General features: G+C 53.9%; 1 protein-coding gene across 2 annotated transcripts in view; it reads right to left on the bottom strand.

The window, feature by feature from the left end:
* Positions 1 to 17,525, bottom strand: part of GDPD5 (glycerophosphodiester phosphodiesterase domain containing 5) — an 83,107-nt gene that overhangs the window by 29,632 nt on the left and 35,950 nt on the right. For both annotated transcript variants that reach the window (XM_015238432.3, XM_072969184.1), the window contains one exon: positions 10,184 to 10,360. In XM_015238432.3, the coding sequence (XP_015093918.1) occupies positions 10,184 to 10,300 (117 nt within the window). In that variant the 5' untranslated portion in view covers positions 10,301 to 10,360. The remainder of the gene's footprint in view (positions 1 to 10,183; positions 10,361 to 17,525) is intronic.

Below are 17,525 nucleotides of genomic sequence, written 5' to 3'. Positions count from 1 at the left end.
TTCACCCCTCTGAGCCTCAGATTCCTCACCTGTAAAATGGGAATAATAACCCCTACCTCGGAGGTCTGATGTTAAAAGAGGTGATGCCTGTCACATGGCACACTGTAGGTGCATAATGAGGGACAGCTCACAGGGCTGTGGACTCCTTCAGGGCAGGGATGGCTGGGCCCGTATCCTCGGAGGTGGTACTGAGACATGGTGTCAGGAACAGAAAGTGTGCATGTGATGGGGGGAGATGTAGGGAGACCTTAGGCCACCAGTGGACAAGGATGTCACCCAACCCCAGACTTATCCTCAGGCTGAGCCTGGAGCCCGAGGGAAGGAGCTCCCATTGTGACACCCCAGCCCCTTTCTTTCAGAGCCTAACAGTCACTGCTAGCGGGAAGAAGGTCAGGCGGTTCTTGGGCTGACAGGTTGCAGCAGGGACAAAGGAGTGGCTGAGAGCAGCTGGGGAAGGGGATGGCCCCTGGCCGTGGAGGGAGTAGGCTGCTCCATCCCTGCTTCAGTAGTGGCTGTTACAGAGAATCCCAGAGGCCCCAGCCCCATCCCATCTCCTCCTATTCTTGCCCCCACCCTCCAGGAAGATGAGACCCTCCATCCCCTGCTGGGCAACAGTGTGCTAATTTCTCCTGCTCACTGTCTCCTGATTGTCCTTCCTTCTCCTCACCCCTCTTATCTCTGTCCCACCTAGACCAGAGCCTTCTGCATTCAAAGAACATGCATGCAGAAAGAGAGCTTCTGAGCAGCTGGGGCTTCTAGGGTCACAGAGCCCTGCAGCCGCAAACCCCAGCCCTCCGCACGCACGAGAGGCAGGCGTGGGCCCTGCTGCTGCCGTATGCTGCCCACTACGGGCGCCTGCCCGCCCCAGACCCCGTCACTGGGCCAGGGCACACAGACACTGCTCACATAGCCAGGGTCCCCAAAGGCTCTGGAGCACCCCCACCCTGGGTCCCCAAAATAGAACCTGGAGCCTGAAATCTGCATTGGGACAACACCTGAGCAGGAGCCGCCTCCCTGGCCTTGGGACCACCGCAGACTTCAGATTCACTGTTGGAGCCAGAGCTGTCTTGTTGGACTCCTGTTCCCTATCTGTCCCTCTTGGGGCAGAGACTGCCTCTGCGGCCTCCAGGGCAGCAGTTCGTCCTGCTTCTGCTCTGGCAGCTCCAGGGATGGGCACTCTCCCTCTGGATGCTGCCCAGTCCTGCACTGGACTGAAAGGTCTTCCTTCTGAGACAGCAGCCAGAGAGGGGCCGGCTGCATCTGGGAGTCCAGTAACACTGGTTGTGAATCCCAGACAGGCCTCCTACTAAATGGGTGACCTCGGAGAAGGCATTGTTTCATCCTTCCTGAACATCAGCTTACTGCTCCGTAAAATGGGGACAGCAGCGTTGTACAGCAGTGTCTGGTGACAGCAGAGTGGCAGGAGTTGTTTTCCTTGTCTCCATCCCTCCCTGAGGTGCAGCTGAAATCTGCCTCCTCAGCTGCTGACCTGCAGCTGCTTCTCTGATACCACACAAAACAAGTGCAGCAGGAGGGCAAGAATACTGGGGTCCAACGACCAGGACATGGAGGAATATAATGAAGAGGTGGATTTTAATTCCCTGCCATTCTCCCACTGGCTGTGTGGCTGTGGGCCAATCACTCAGGATTTCAAGCCTCAGCTTCCTCCTCTGTTTGTGGGGATGACATCACCTCCACCTCACGGGAGGGCTGCCAGGCGCGAATGCGATTACAGATGTAAGCTGTAAGTCGCCAAATCCATGATCATGCCTATAATTATCATTCCGTGTCTGACAGCCCTTTAATTATGTGAAGACAGTGATCAAGTCTTCCCCGCCCCCTGCTCTACACCAAATTTCTATGGCTGTTGAGGACAGCTAAGCAGATCACCCACTCCCAGTCCAGGGTCGGTACCATGGTCAAGGGATGCCGAGGTCAGGCTCAGTTCTGCAGGCTGCAGTCCTAGGAGCCAGCACGGATGAAGGAAGAAGACCCCAGCACAGCAGCTTCCCCACCCCGGCTCACAGCCCCGCTTCCCGGGCTACAGACAGAGCCCTCCATGAGCACCTCAGAGTCAGGGCTGGGGCACTCCTAAGAGCCCTCTGCTTACTCCATCTCATCTCATCCTCTCTACAGCTCTGCAAATCAGGTGGAATAGTTGGAGGAAAACAGGGCTCAGAGAGGGTAAGTGACTTGCTCAAAGTCACAAAGGGCAAATGTAATGATGGAACCAGAATTCACACCCAGGTCTGAGTGCCTTCAGCTTCATCAACTGTCCAAAGCAACAAAAGCAGGACATGTAACTATCCTTGTCTGACCAAGGAGGAAATTGGCTCAGAGGGGCCAGGCCTTGCCCAAGGTCACACAGCAAGTCACAGAGAGTGCCAGGGTAGGAAGCCTAGAATTAGAGTTAGAAAAAATTTCCGAGATCATCTTGCCTCATCCTCTAAAGGTCCAATTAGGAAATGGAGAAACTGAGACCCAAAAACAGGGAATGACCTCGAAGAATGCACACAAGATTAACACCAGGTAAATTAGTACAGAAAGGATGGAGAATTCAACAGATGGCGTTGGGACATCTGGACATCCATTCGATAAAAAACAAAATGAGACCCCTACCTCACACCCCACACCAACTAAGTTCCAGCATGTCCCCTCCACATCCTCACCACCAGTCTCTTCCAGTCATTGTATACACAGGTGCTAAGCCCTGGACACCGGGCACTAGATGAGGCCTGGAGACCACTCCGAGCAACCTACACAGACCAGCTAGCACGCAACTCCACTCCTAGAAATGACTGGTGACTGGGGCTTGCAAGGGCTGCTTAGGATCACACTGCTAGTTATGGGAGGAGGGATGGTCTGGAAGGCTTCCTGGAGGAGGCAATGCCTGCAAAAAAGCTGAAAGGAATGGGCTTGCTGGGATGAGGTAAGGGCAGAGTGAGGATGTGGATGATGCAGAGGTGCAGAGCCTGGCAGCATCTGGGGAAACTGGCTTCTTTTCTTATGGGCTTATAAAAGCTTTCTCTATGTAAGAGAATTAACTTTCACATTGATGCCTATTTTTTCCTATTTTATCAGTTGATTTTGTTTCTCATGCTTTACATATAAAAATTTAAATTTTTATGCAGTCAAATCTACTCTTCTTTTCCTTTACAGGTTTTTGCCTTTGGTATCATGTTTAAGGAAGGTGGCCCAAGATTATATATTTAATTCATATTTTACGTTGGTAATTTCTCACTGTTTACATTTAAATCTGTAATCCACCCATCTATCTATAGCTCCCTATGTGTGTATATGTGTATAGAGAGAGGTTTGAAAGCCTTTCCTCTAAAGCATTGAGATTAGAATTTCCTTTCCTTTACATCTTCCTGAGTTGTTTGAATTTCCTCAACAAATGTGTACTCCCTAAATAGAAAAAAAGGGATCTTACAGAAAAAAAAAATACATTTTAATCCATCTGGAATTTCTTTTGGTTTGAGGCAAGAGGCAGGGATCTAATTTTACTTTCACCAAACGGATACTTCAGCTGTCCCTATACGGTTTGTGATATTTGCAATAATTTCCACGATCATTTGCTATGCAGTACATTCTCAGATGTGTGTGGATTGCTTCCAGGTTTTCTAGCTTGTCCCAAGGCAGCCCTTTCCCCGTGTACTGGCTCTGCCTGGCACTGCTCCCTCCCCATGTCTGAGCTCTGCTCCCTGTGCCACTCCTGTGGTCCCAGCTCTGCTTTGAGGCCTCAGAGTCCAACTGCGCCCTCAGCACCACACAGTCTTGCAGCAACTGGAGGGCCATTGAGGGGTGCCGACCCACCCAGTCTGCCCACCTGCAGGCTAGACCTTGCACACGCCAGCTCATCCAGTCATCAGTCTAATTAACCCTTGCCAACTTCCAAATGGGGGTGCTGATGAATGTCAGCTGGGAAGGGTGTGGGGCACTCCCAGGAGAGAGATGGGCAGCCCTGGCCAGGATTACTCTGGCCCTGACCCAGGAGATTTGGGGGAGGGGGCAGCCTAGGGAGGTTTGAGATGTATTGCAGCATTAGGGCCGAACAGGGAACAGGATTAAAATCCCCACCCCCAGCCAGCTCCTGACAGCCTAAGAGGCTGGATTTATTTTTCTGGGCTACACAGAGCTGGGCAATTAGGCCTCTGTCTGCCCTTGCATCTGCTGGGGTGCACTCAGAGTGGTTCATTAGACAGGAAAATGAAACCGGGCTCAGCCTGGAGCGGGCCGTCTCTCCCCACCCATCCTGTGGTTGCATCAGCCTGTGGGGAGACATGAGCAGAAGAGCTGGGGGCCCTTAGAAAGGATTATCCCAGCACCCCACAGAGGGCTGTGCCAAGGCCACAGGGTGGTGAGTGTCCACAGCCTCCTGCTGATGCCCATCATCTCCTGCCCCATCCACGCTTCCTAAGCAGAAACTTAAGGTTGTCACAGAGTCATGAACAAGAGCATATCCGTTTCCCTGGAGTGTGGCGTGACCATACCAGGCACCCTCTGTGCCATTCAGAGAGAAGCTAGGTGGAGTCCGGGGGTTCCCGAAGGCCAGAGGCGGCCTGGCCTTATTGCAGCAATTAATCCTCAGCTCCCTGCACTGCAACAACCAGGCCTCTGCCAGCCTCTTCTCTCTCTCATGGATGCAGTAATATCGTCTCCCACTTTCTTATCCTCATAGCAACCCTGCCAGGTTTCCAGGATTAAATGGGTCTTATCATCTCCATTTAGAAGGGGGAAACTGAAGCTCAGAGGGCCCCTCTCTGACCTGCTGGGTCCCTTTTCCCCAAAGCACAGGAGAAGGGAACAGCCATCACTTTGAACGTCTGTATGGAGGACACATTTTCCCCAGGTTGGAACAAGGGTCTGTCTTGTTTGGGACATAAGACACTATGGTATCTGTTATCTAACTGGACACATGGGGTGTGGGTTTGTACCTCCACTTGACCCACAAGCAAGCTGAGGCCCAGAGAGGGTCTGGCCTTGCCTAAAGTCACACAGTAAGTCGCTGGAGGAGGCAGGGTAGAGTTCAGGCCATAGTTCCCTCAGCCAGAAATGCCCAGGTGATTCTGGCGGACTCCAATCACACCCTGGAGCCCATCCCAAAGGCTGCTTCCTCTAGGGAGTCCACCTTGATTCCCCAGTGAGATCCATTCTTCCTTGCCCCTGTTATAGGTCCACATGGTGTTGGTAGGAAAGGAAGGTGGGGAGCCAGCTAGGAAACTCACCCCCTCTTCCTGCCCATTGGCAGAGCCTGAACCCAGCTCCAAGGGTGGCCTGGGAGGTCCCTTGGCTGAGTCAGCACCCCTCCCTCCAGCTATAGCCAGGGGCACTGGAATGCAGTAAGTAACTCAATAACCAAAAGCCCAATCAAAAAACAGGCAGAAGACCTAGAGATTTCTCTAAAGAAGACATATGGATGGCCAATAGGTACATGAAAAGATAGATGTTCAACATCGCTAATTAGAGAAATGCAAGTCAAAACTACAGTGAGGTATTACCTCACACTGGTCAGAATGGCCATCATTAAAAAGTCCACAAACAATAAACGCTGGAGAGTGTGTGGAGGAAAGGGAACCCTCCTACACTGTTGGTAGGAATGTAATTTGGTGCGGCCACTATGGAAAACAGTATGGAGATTCCTTTAAAAGCTAAACATAGACTTACCATATGGTCCAGCAGTTCCACTACTGGACATGTAACCAGGGAAAACTCTAATTCAAAAAGACACACATACCCCAATGTTCATAGAAGCACTATTTACAACAGCCAAGCCATGGAAGCAACCTAAAAGTCCATCCACAGAGGAATGGATAAAGAAGATGCGGGTGTGTGTGTGTGTGTGTGTGTGTGTGTGTGTAGCAAAGGGTGAAGGCATGTTGATGGATTTCCTCACTGCAGGTGTCTTCCTTTCATGGTGGGAGGGGCTCCCATTGAAAGAGGTAGGCAGTTGGGGGAGATAATCTTTTCTGTGTTCCCCCCAGCTCTACCGCGCTATTCCTGGCCTCTGCTGAGACCGGGCCCACTCTGGGCAGAGCAAGGTTTCCCACCTCCAGGAACGGCCTCAGCCAGGTGGGAATCATAGGATGACAGGAGCATCATCAAGATTCGACTGTACCTTCTAGATGCTTCTGCACCTAGACTCCCTCCCTTTGTTATATCTATGCAGACCCCTTCCCCTTGTTGAGGCCTCAGCCTTTCTCATCTGGCTCCCTGCCCTCCCTACCTCCACTCAAGGCCCCTCAGCTCATTCTCCATGATTGAGCCAGAGGGGTCCCCACACAGCCCAAGTCCGCCTGTGCTCCCACCGCCCAGGATGGACAGCAGGCTCCCTAGCACAGCCTCTGGCTCAGCCCCCTGGGCCGCACTCTCCCCCTCTCCTCACCCTGGCCCCCCAAGGCTGAATTGCTTTCAGTTTCCAAACGCAGGACACTCTTGTAACACGCAGCTCCCCTGCCTTGAATACTTTCCCACCTGGCATGACATGACCAGCTAACTCTCTGACAAGCTTTCCTGCCTGGGGTGTCCCTGGGCCTTGGCAGTGATCAACCTGGGTGGTCTGGATGTCAGTTCCTGTCTGCTCTGCACCCTCCTGGGAGCCCTTCAAGGGAAGGAGAAACCAGGTTTGATATACCTGAGACCCCCAGACCCAGGGCAGGTATCAGGACAGGTTTGTTGACTGAATAAGTGACCAGTCCTGCCCAGACAAGACTGTTGTTGTGGGTCAGGCGACAGGGCACAGGACTGGGGGTGCAGTCAGGGGCAATGCATGCTGTGCCTTCTGCACCTTAGCTTGAATAGATCACTTCCTCTTCCTGGAGCCCCATCCATAAGAAGAAGGGGATCACAACAAGCTTAAAATACCCTTCGAAAGGCAAATGTACTACAGAAGTACAAGATACTTGACTATCACGGTCTGTCTCCTGCAGTGTCTCGGGCTGGAAGTTCCTCCAGGCATCTGACCTGTATCCCCCTTGCTACAGCGAAGCTGAGCTGGTTTTGACACTGTGCTGCCTCCCACAGATGCACAGTCTTCAGGGGGCCCTGTGGGGACGGCCTGAGAACTGTCTTCTGTCCTGCCCCGTCCTTAATTGGCAGTAGTAGAGTAATGAGTCACAGACAACAACCAATTAATTATCCCCAGTTATAAAAAGCTTTTGCTTCCCCTTCCTAGCTGTCAAGAGAGCCGGCCTCCTGCTGCCAGGCTCCTCCACTCCCTTCGTGCTGGGGGACAGGAGAAGAGGTCATTTCACCTCTTCCCAGTCCTCAGTTTCCTGTTTCCTTATTTGTCAAGTGTGTGTCCTGGGGGGAGGGGACAGGAAGGAAGGAGGCCAGCCTGGGGAGAGGAGGGGGCTCCTTCCCAAACTCCCTGCCCTGCCTCTGCCCTCCCCAGGAGCCACTCCAGGACCACAGGGCCAGATCCTCACCAGGGAAGCACTGAGGGTGCCTAGTCTGGCACTCAAGCCACTCACTCCCTATCTTGTCCCAAATGCTCCTGGCCCAGTGCTCTCTCTTTGAAACAGGTAACTTTCCAAGTCCTCCTCCCTGCCCTTCCTTTCTTCTCCTTGAAACACACCCAGACTCAAAACGCCCTGCCTTCCCCCCAGCCTCTATCTTCCTAAGGCTCTTGCTGCAAATCTCTCAAGAACTCCAGGTATGACATGGCTTGGAGCCTTGATTTCTCCATCCATAAACAGCATGCCCCACAGGGGTATTAAAACAATAAACTCGGCAATGTTAGGCTCCCTGTAAACAATGGGTGCTCAAGAGGTGCTCAACAAGAGACTCCTCAAAGAGGTCCTGAGGAAAGGCAATGCCTAAGAGGGGGTGGTTCACAAGGAGGAGGGGAATCTGGGGATGAGGCCTCTCCACCTGCCAGGCCCGAGGGGCTCTCATTTCACTTCCCAGCCTGTGCTCCCAGAGCTCACTCTGGGCCTCTATTTGTTCAGCAAAATTCACAGAGAAGCTTCTCTGCACTGACCCTGACTTTGAGATCCCAGACTGCTGTTCCCTTCACTGTGTCAGGCCAGAAGCCCAGCCCCCCATCCCTGTCCTGGCCCAGCTGTCTGGGGAGGGACTGGGGAAAGAAAAGAGAGGAGAGAGATGGGGAGAGAAGGGGGGCAGGCTGAGGCTGGAACCCAGGAAGTAGGAGGGAAGTGGGAGGAAGGGGGAGGAGACACCTCCTCAGCTGGGAGGCTGGGGTTGCCTGAGGTAAGCTCAGCCCTTTCTGCAGAGGCCCCACCACTCGGAGGTGCTGCAAACCCTCTCCCCTCTCCCAGCCAAGCTGCCTTGTGGCTCACAGCCTCCTGCCATCACCCCGTACCTGGCACCCTGGGCCTTGGCATTTGCAGAGCCTGCACCAGCACAAAACCGGCCTCAGCGCACCACTTCCTCCACCCTGGGCCTGGTGCTGGCTACAGCCAAGACCTGTCACTTCCTGACTCCACAGCCTATGACTGGCTGGCCCTGGGCCCACCATGAGGTGTGAGGTGCCTGGGAGATCCACCTTCCTCCAGTGTCTACTTCGACAGCCAAGGGCTGTCTGCTGGGATCTCAGCCAGCCTTCTCCTCCCTTCCTCAGGCTCAGCTTCTCCCCTTCCCCCTTCCCAACTTCCCCAAGAGCTTTGGGCCCACACCACACAGTGCCAGATCTCAGCTCTGCCCCTCATCGGCTGTGTGACCTCGGCCCGGTTACAGACGTCCCTGGCTTCTGTTACCCATGTGAAGTGGTGGCAATGACAACTAGCTCACCTCAGCGCCTGGCACACAGACACCCGGGTGCCAGCTGCCTGCGAGCTCCGGCCTTCCTGACACACGGAGGCCCTGCTGCCTCCCTTCTACCATCTCAGGGGAGAATGGAGCTCAGAATAAAGCAGAGGGACTAAGGAATTCTGAAGTCTTAACCCAACCCAGCTTCTACCTCAGATGTGAAGAGGCCGAGGCGTGGCAGTCAGGAATGACTTGCCTAAGGCTAGCCACAGCCAGCACTGTGCCGGTCACTTCATGTTGTGCCGCACGCCATCCACACAGCAGCTCCTTGAGAGTGGTGGGTGTTGTTTAACACTAGGTGAGAAGGCTCAAAGTCAAGTCAGTACAACTTGAACTTGAGGCTGCCTAACTCCTGATCTGACACCCTGCACCACTGTTGAGGAGATTCTAGGTCCACATTAGAGGGCAAGGCTGTCCCGGGTGGGAGCCTGCTCTGTAGGCCTGGGCAGGCCCCTTCCTCTCCCTGTCTCCTCTGTGCTACACTGGAGACATGGTAACAAATCAGGCCAGGTGCCCACCAGGTGGTACGTGCTTCTCACCTTTGGGGGTCATGACCCCAGGCTCCTGATTCAGCCTAGCGCTCTGTATCTCCCCGCAGAGGCAGAGGAGGGCAGACAGGCAGACAAGCTTCCCCAACCTCCCCATCCAGACAGCCCGGCGATGCTTGGCCTCTGACCTTAGCCGCCACCCCGCCCTTGGCCACTCTGGCCTGTTTAGGGGCTGGCTGAATTTGGAGGCTGGCTTCTTTGTTCAGACAAGCCAGAGGGAGGAGAAAAGTTGTTTTCCAGACAGCAAAGCTTTTAGATAAACACCATTTATCTCTCTCTCCATTCCCTCCTGAAGGAATTGGGTTCCTTCAGAGAAGAAACTAGATCCACTGGCTGATGGCGCCCCAGGGACGGAAGTGCGGCTAGGGGTCTGGCCTGAGAAGCCGGACACTAAAGGAGGCTTTCTTTATCTGGCTGAGCACCTGCTGCCAGCCCTGGCAGGCTAGCAGCTCAGGTGACTGGGCCCTGGTGCCAGGCGATGACTCTGCCAGCTCCCAGGCTCCAGGATGGCCTGACCTACCTCCTCACCCTCCCCTCTAGCCTCCTGCCTGGTCCGGATCTGCCAGGAAGCTGAGAACTTCTGCTCACCTTGGGGAGAGCCCTCCCTGCCCAGAGCAGCCCAGCACCTACACCGTCAGAGAAGAGTTAACAACTAGCTACACCCATGACAGGCTGGCCTACTTCCTTGCCCACCAAGTCAGGTAGATTCGGAAATTACCACAGGCCCATTTTACAGAGGGAGAAGCTGAAACCCAGAAGGGGCGGTGGCCTGTCCGGAGCCACACAGCAGAGTGACAGAGCTGAGACCCTTCTCTCCAGACCCTGGGGCTCCCTGGGTCCTTTGTCCCCATCCCAGCACAGCTCACCGGTGTGGTGTCATCGTGAGAGCGCTGGTAGCGCTTCCAGCGGCAGCCGTAGATGCCCGTGAGGCAGGAGAGGCACAGCTGTGGCTCGTAGTACTGCAGGGGCTGGTGTCTCACCATGCTCGTGCCCGCGGCCCTGGTGCCCTGCCCTCAGGCGCCCATGGAGGCCCCCAACTGGTCCTGCAGGAGGAAGCACAGGCCTGTGAGGCAGGGGAAGGGTGGCAACTTGGCCCCAACACAGCACGTGTCATTGTAGTCTAGGTCAGGGTGGGTCAGCCTCTGCTCAGAGCCCTGCAATAGGTCCCTGTCTCTCTTGGAGTCAGAGGCGTATCCTTGCAGGTCCCCCAGGACAGTGCCCTGCCACCCACCCATGACCTAATCATCCAACAGAGTCCCCATACCCGTTAGCAGTCACTCCCCCACTCCCGTCCCAGCCCCTGCCCACCCAGCAACCTAATCTACTTTCTGTCTTTATGGATTTGCCCATTCTGGACATTCCATATAAATGGAATCATATGATACATGGCCCTGCGTGTCTTGTTTTTTTCACTTCAGGTTATGGCCTGAATCAGTGCCATATTCCTTATTATGACAAAGTAATATTTAATTGTATAGATATACCATTTTATCCATTCATCCACCAGTTGATAGAGTTTTTGGTTAAGTCCTCTATGAACAAGTTTTCGTGTGAATGTATGTTTTCATTTCTCTTAGGGACATACTTTGGGATGGAATTGCTAGATCACATGGTAACTCTACGTTTAACTTTTTGAAGCTGTTTTCCAAAACTGTTGCACTATTTTACGTTCTCAAAGTACTATCATCCCCATTTTACAGATCAGAATTCTGAAGCACAGCAAGGTTTAGCCATCTGTCGAAGGTCACCCAGCAGAGGCCAGCAGTCTGGCTCCTTGCTCTAACCCAGGGGTTGGCAAACTATCTCATGGGCCAAATCTAACCAGCCACATATTTTCCTGCAGCCCACAAGCTAAGAATGGTTTTTACATTTTCAAATGGCTGGGGGTGAAAAACAAAAACAAAAATATGTTGTGATCCGTGAAAATTATAGAAGAGTCAAATTTCAGTATCCATAAATAAAGTTTTATTGGACGCAGCCCCATTCATTCGCTTATGTACTGTCTATGGCTGCTTTAAGTATAACTGCAGGGTTATGACAGAGACCATGTGGCCCGCAAAGTCTAAAATACATACTGCCTGGCCCTTTACAAGGACAGTCTGCTGACCCTGTAACCACAAGGCTATGATGGCCCAGGAACTGGTATTGCGAGTGCAGCATACAGTGGAGAGAGGAAAGGGCGCTGCAGGGGCTTAACAGGTATGGGGAGGGTCAGGGCTGCTTCCCAGAGGCAGCGCCGAGCTGAGGCAAGATGAGCTCCTCTCGCTAAGGCCCCAGAGGCCACACTACAGGGGCAGCGGGCTTCAGGCCCACCAACTACTTCCACGTCTGGGCCTTACTCGGGGCCTGTCTAACACCCCCTACTTCCCCTCACTCCCAAGTGCTAACCTCACACAGGGATTACAGCCTCCAGTCCGGGTAGGGAGATGCATCAGGGGCTTGCTGGGAATACTGGCTGACATGGATCCTCCTAATCACTGGGAGTTGTTGATGCAGCCTCTGTGCCCGCGGCTCCCTGGGGAGCCCCTTGGAACATGGTACAGCTCCTGTGGACTCTCTGAGCAGAGCCCAGGGCCTGGGGGATAGGATAGGAAGGGATGCTACTGCAGTTGGCTTAGCTCTCAGGAGGCTGGGGAGGTTGGGGCCGGAGTGGGCAGGTAGGAGATCATCGTGGCTTTACTTTCCTCCTCTCTAGGAGTGTGTGCTCACTAATGTACTCCTATGGTCACGGCCTTCCAGAGGGGTCAAAGCCCAGAGTTCACAGCCAGGGAGCCAGGTCTCACCATGTGCACCCCCAGATGAAGGCCTCCACTGTCAGGTTGGCCACCACCCCTGCCCCTACCTCCCCAGGAAGGGAGGAGGCAGCTGATATGTAGAAAGAAGCCCAGATTCATCCCCCCTTGGCCAATGGCTTGCCCTGTAGCCACAGCCACTCAGGGCTCTTCCCTAAGCCTTGGCTTAAGCTTTTGCCTTGACTTCTAAAAAAGATCAGATGACTGGGGAGGGGGGATGCCAGGAGGGCACTTCACGGCAGTGACTGAGGTACAGCAGGTGGGCATTCTGCAAGCAGGTTCCCTCATCCTCACATTCCTTTCCCAGGACCGCCTCCCCCACCCAACCCGGGGCTGATTCCCATGTGTCCTCTCACCTCTCCCCCTCCCCAGCCCCATGACTGAGCATTACAACTCACCCAGGAATGGAATTTCCATTTCAAACCTGGAAAAGAGGGAAGTAGAAGGGCCCGCTCCAGGTCTCCAGGCCTCGCCCAGGACTCAGCTGATTGTAGCTCTTGGAATTACTCCCCTCCTGCACGTCTTCTCCCCCTCCCCCACCATGAATTCTCACAGTATTCATAACTGCAGGGGTATCTCAGAGAGGCAAACTTCTCTTTCCTCCACACGTTCTCCTGAAGCCATCAAGACAGCTAACAGCACAGTGCTGTCTCCAGGGGGTCACCCAGGTCCTGCAGACCCAGCACACAGTGACCTCCTCACCACCCCCAACCTGCCTCTAACATCCCTCAAGGCCCTTTAATCACCATCCCCTCGGCCCTGCCCTGGCCAGTTCTCATCTCTCCCCTGGATGGGGAATCCTCTGGCCTCCCTGCAGTGGCCTTGCCCCACCAAGCCAAGCTCTCACCTGCAGCCAGAGTGAGCTTTTGAGCAGGCAGATGGCTAGGATCCGGCTCCCCCAGCCTCACCACTCCAGAGCTTGCTGTCCCTTCATCTGGCTAACACCTCTGGATGTTATCTCCGCCTGGGAGCCTCTCCCGAGCCCCAGGTTTGGTTAGAGGGCTCCCAGCGTTTCTCATTCTTCCTGGGCAGCCTGTGTGAGCACCGCTGACATGCCCGTCTCCCCCATGGGACTACTCGAGTTATTCCCACATCCCCAGGGCAGCACGGGGAGGCAGCCCTGGGGGCGTCCTAGACTACACTTCTGAGAAAGTCCAGAAGTTCTGCTAACAGATGTGCTGCCCAGACCTTGGGCAGTCGGGACAAGCTCCCAGAGACCAGACCCTCCCCACCCGCCCCACTTCCTGCCAGCGCTAATGGCATTACTTAGCATTAATTGATTTCTCCAAGCCACCTCCCAAAGCTGCTGATACCAGCCAAGTTCCAAAGAAACCCCAGCCCAGAGCCCGCACTGGCTCTGGGACAAGAGAAAGCTCTCACCTCAGAGTCTGATGTTTGAGGGCCCTCCTCAGCCCTGAGTCTTGTTTTCTGTCTGAATTCCTGGTCCCTGCCCTGAACTTCCACAGCCTCCTGTTTGCACAGGGAGGGGCCTTCCAGGAGTCAGGAGTGAGATGGAGTAATAGATTTGGGGATCGGTCCACACCTCCAGGGGCCTCTCTCTCCTGACATCCTGGGAACACACCTCACCCAATCCCCTGCTCCTTGTCCCTCCCATGACTGGCAGGCCCTCACTGCCCCCAGAGCCCGCTGTCCCTGGCCCCAAGCTTGCTCTCTTTCCTGAGTATGGAAAGAGGACTCCAGCTTGGTCTCCTTCAACTGACTTGCTGTGTGACCTTGGAGCCTTACTTCACCTGTCTGAGGAGTGGGGACTAGATAGAGTGACACAGAAAAGCCCAAGGCTGCAATAAAAAGGGATAAAACACTGATACATGTTACAACATGAATGAATCTTGAAAACAGGATGTTAAGTGAAAGAAGCTGGTCATAGAAGGTGGTGTGGGGGCTTGTGGGGCCCATGCTGAGCTTTGTACCTGCCTCAGCTCCTGATGACAACCGTCCAAAGCAGAGCTTAACTGAGCTCTTTTACAGATGAGAAATATGGACCCCAGATGAATGGATGAAAAAACTGGGGTCCATCCAGACAATGGCGTATCACTCAGCAACAAAAAGAAATGAGCTATCAAGCCAGAAAAATACATGAAGGGACCTTAAAAGCATATTGCCAAAGGACAGAAGCCAATCTGAAAAGGCTACAAACTATATGATTTCAACTATATGATATTCTGGAAAAGGCAAAACCATGGAAGCAGTAAAAAAAAAGATCAGTGGTTGCCAGGGGTTGGAGCACGGGATTTTTAGGGCAGTGAAATTATTCTGTATGATACTGTAATGATGGATATCTGTTATTAAACATTTGTCAACCCCCCGAGAATATACAACACAGAGTGATCCCTACCATAGACTATGGACTTTAGTTAATAATATCATATCAATATTGGCTCATCAATTACAACAAATATACTCCCCTAACATAAGATGTTAATAAAAGGGAAAACCATGGGGTGGGGGAGGGAGATTATGTAGGAATTCTGTACTTTCCAATCAATTTTCCTAAAACTGTTATAAAAAATAGTCTATTAATTAACTATATATGTATTTAATTTAAACATCTATGTTGACTGATCAGTAGATAGCTAGATCAATGGATCTAGGCCTGAGAGATTAAGTGATTCACCCATGGCCAAACAGCTGTGGAAGAGAGAAGATACGAACCCGGGCTGCCAATCCTAAAGCCCAGTCTTTCCATGGCACCAGCCCCAAAGGGAGCGTCTGCCCATGTTTCTGCCGCCTTCCATGTCTATGCCTATGCCAGCCACAGCATTTGTCACTGCAAATTGCACCTCAAAGGGCCAAGTTCAATATTTTGGTTGGCACCAAAGAAGCAGGGGTGTGGAGTGTGGGGCCAAGAACCCCAGGGAGGAAAAAGAAACCTGCCTCTCACTGACTCCTTCCGGGTTGAGGGAGGCACAGACCTGACCTCCTCCAACAACCTGCCAGGGCCCCAGGGAAGGAGGCAGGGCACACCCGTGGAGGGGGGACCACCTCCCCTTCTCCTTGGCCATGGCTGTCCTCACTGGGCCTCAACCCTAGCCTTGCCTTGGGGCTGGAGATGGGGGAACAGGTGACCTCCACAAGCCTCTGGCCTCAGCATTCCCATTTGTATCACGGGAGGGTTTGAACAACATCAGATGATCTCCAAGGGCCTTTTTGGCACTCGGCTTCTAAAACCCTTTCACCACCTGCTCTCTCCTCATCCCCCAGAGATAAGCAGAGATGGGGTTGCTGGAAGGGATGGAAGGATAAATCCCACAGTCCTTGCCTGATCTGATGAGGAAGAGCCCCCTCCATGCCCAGGACCAGCGGCTGGAAGTCAGCAGCTTGCCACTGACTGGGGTAGTCGAGATGAGGACAAAAGCTGCAGGAAGGCCTGCGACAAAGTTAGAGGCCTGGTCACCCTGAGCCCCGGCCAGGGCTCTGCTGCTGCCCAGGTGTCTCCACATCTTTGACAGGGACCAAGGTGTGGGCAGTCATGGCCTGGACAACTCAGTGAGGAGCCCAAACTTCACTTAGGGTGAAACTCAAGGAGTAAAAGGCGCAGGGCCATGGGGACCCCTCCTCACAGTGCTCAGGGACTGGAGCGAGACAAGGGCCTCCCTGTTGTCCTTCCCCACGGCCATGACTATCCCCTGTCCCCAAGCAGGTGTGCCTGTGAAACCACTGTAGCTCTGGGCTCCTCTGCCCATTCTCAAGGCCTGGCAAACTCCTACTCATCTCAGCTCAGCAGCCTCTCCTCCAGGAACCCAGCCCTGCCTAGGTCAAGGTCCCTTCTGGATCCACAATTTCTATGCTTCCTCTGGTCCCAGCTCTGATTACTGCAGGGTGGCTTCCTGGAGAGGGTGGATATCAACAGAACTCAGAAATAAAGGAGGATTTGTAGCACAACAGGGAAGAAGGGGCTCTAGGTAAGGGGACAGCAGAGGGAAAGCCTGGTGGCAGGGAGGGGTGGGCAGTGCCTCTCCCAGGGCTGAGGGCTCCAGCAGCAAGTTAATCCCCATGTGGGTTCCGTCTGGTGGTGACAGTGGGGTCTGCTGCCAACAGTAGCCTCCCAGCCCTCTGAGGACCCAGGGGCAACAGGGCACCCCCCAGGCAGCTCGCCAGCTGGGCTGTTTCTCCAAACAACCAACGGAAGCCAAACCCACAAAACAAACCACTGGCCCCAGAGCTGGGGCTTGAGATGGGGGGACAGGGCTGATTCTGGGACTTCCCACTCCCCGGACCAGCCAGTTCCAGACCCCACCCCACAACTCTCTGGCACAGCCTCCGAGCTTAGCTTATGAAGAATGTTCAGTCATTACATTCCCCGCTGCCCGGGCCTCATTAGATGGCTTAACCTGAGAGATGTGGGCTGCCACATCTCACTGTGTGGCCCTGGGCAAGTTATTCCACTTCTCTGGGCCTCAGAGAAAGCCCTAGATCCTAATGAAATTAGCAGAGAAGATAAGCAGGTGTAGGGCAGGAAGGAAGTCGGTCACTGAGGCAGCTGCCAGTGGGGAGAGGCTGGGGGAGGAGGTACAGGAAGGGGCCTGGGGGGCCAGCAGCCCCCTGTCATGGCCACTCTTTCTTTAGGGAAAAGCTACTCAGTGGGCCAGGCTGGGACTCTAGCAGGAGCCATCAAAGAATCAATCATGCCGTAATTAGGGTTATTATTAATCTCTTTCCACTGAGGGGCCAGGGCCTCCTGTTTAGCCAACACTTCTCTCCCAGAAGACTCCTGACTGCTCTTCCTCTCAGGGAAGTTCCCAGTGGTGGGTTCTCTGGTTCTCTGGTCGCTCCTGGCTGCCCTCCTGCAGGAAGCACTCCCCGCTTCTCCTTCGGGAAGAGCTGGCTTCCTGGGAATCCCGGCCCCCGAACGATCTGTTCCACATCTCAGGCTCTTTAGTTCACCCAGTGAATGCTTCCCCTATGCGCCAGGCACTGCTGGGACCCAAGAGGGATTCACAGAGAATCAGACATGGCCCTTCCTTTCAAGAAGAAGACTTCATCGCAGCAACAGCAGCTACGATTATAACCACACGCACAGCGATTTACAATATACAAAGAGCCTTCACACACATTTCCCATTGAAGCACGGCCTCAACTCCGCAGGTGAGTACCAGATCCCCATTTTATGGATGAGAAAGTTGAAGTTGGTGGAGGGCAGGACTGGTCTGCTGAGCTGCGCCCTCGGTTAAGGCCCTCGGGGGACAGACATGCATGTTTGGGGCCATAGGCTGAATGGGGGCCAGGCTCGGGACCCTACCCAAGGCCTGTGGGTTCTTGGCACAGAAAGGACCTCTCCTTGAATCTCTCCCAGGTCAGGGCTATGAGCTTGGGCTGCACAGTCACTGGGATGGACCCAGACACTCTCTAAACTTAGAACACCTCCTCCAAGACGCACACAGCCATGGAGTCCAGT

This window comes from Vicugna pacos, chromosome 10 (assembly GCF_048564905.1).
Source record: "Vicugna pacos chromosome 10, VicPac4, whole genome shotgun sequence".
Taxonomy (NCBI): domain Eukaryota; kingdom Metazoa; phylum Chordata; class Mammalia; order Artiodactyla; family Camelidae; genus Vicugna; species Vicugna pacos.
Note: the sequence above shows the minus strand (reverse complement) of the source record. Positions and strands in the feature narration are given on the sequence as shown.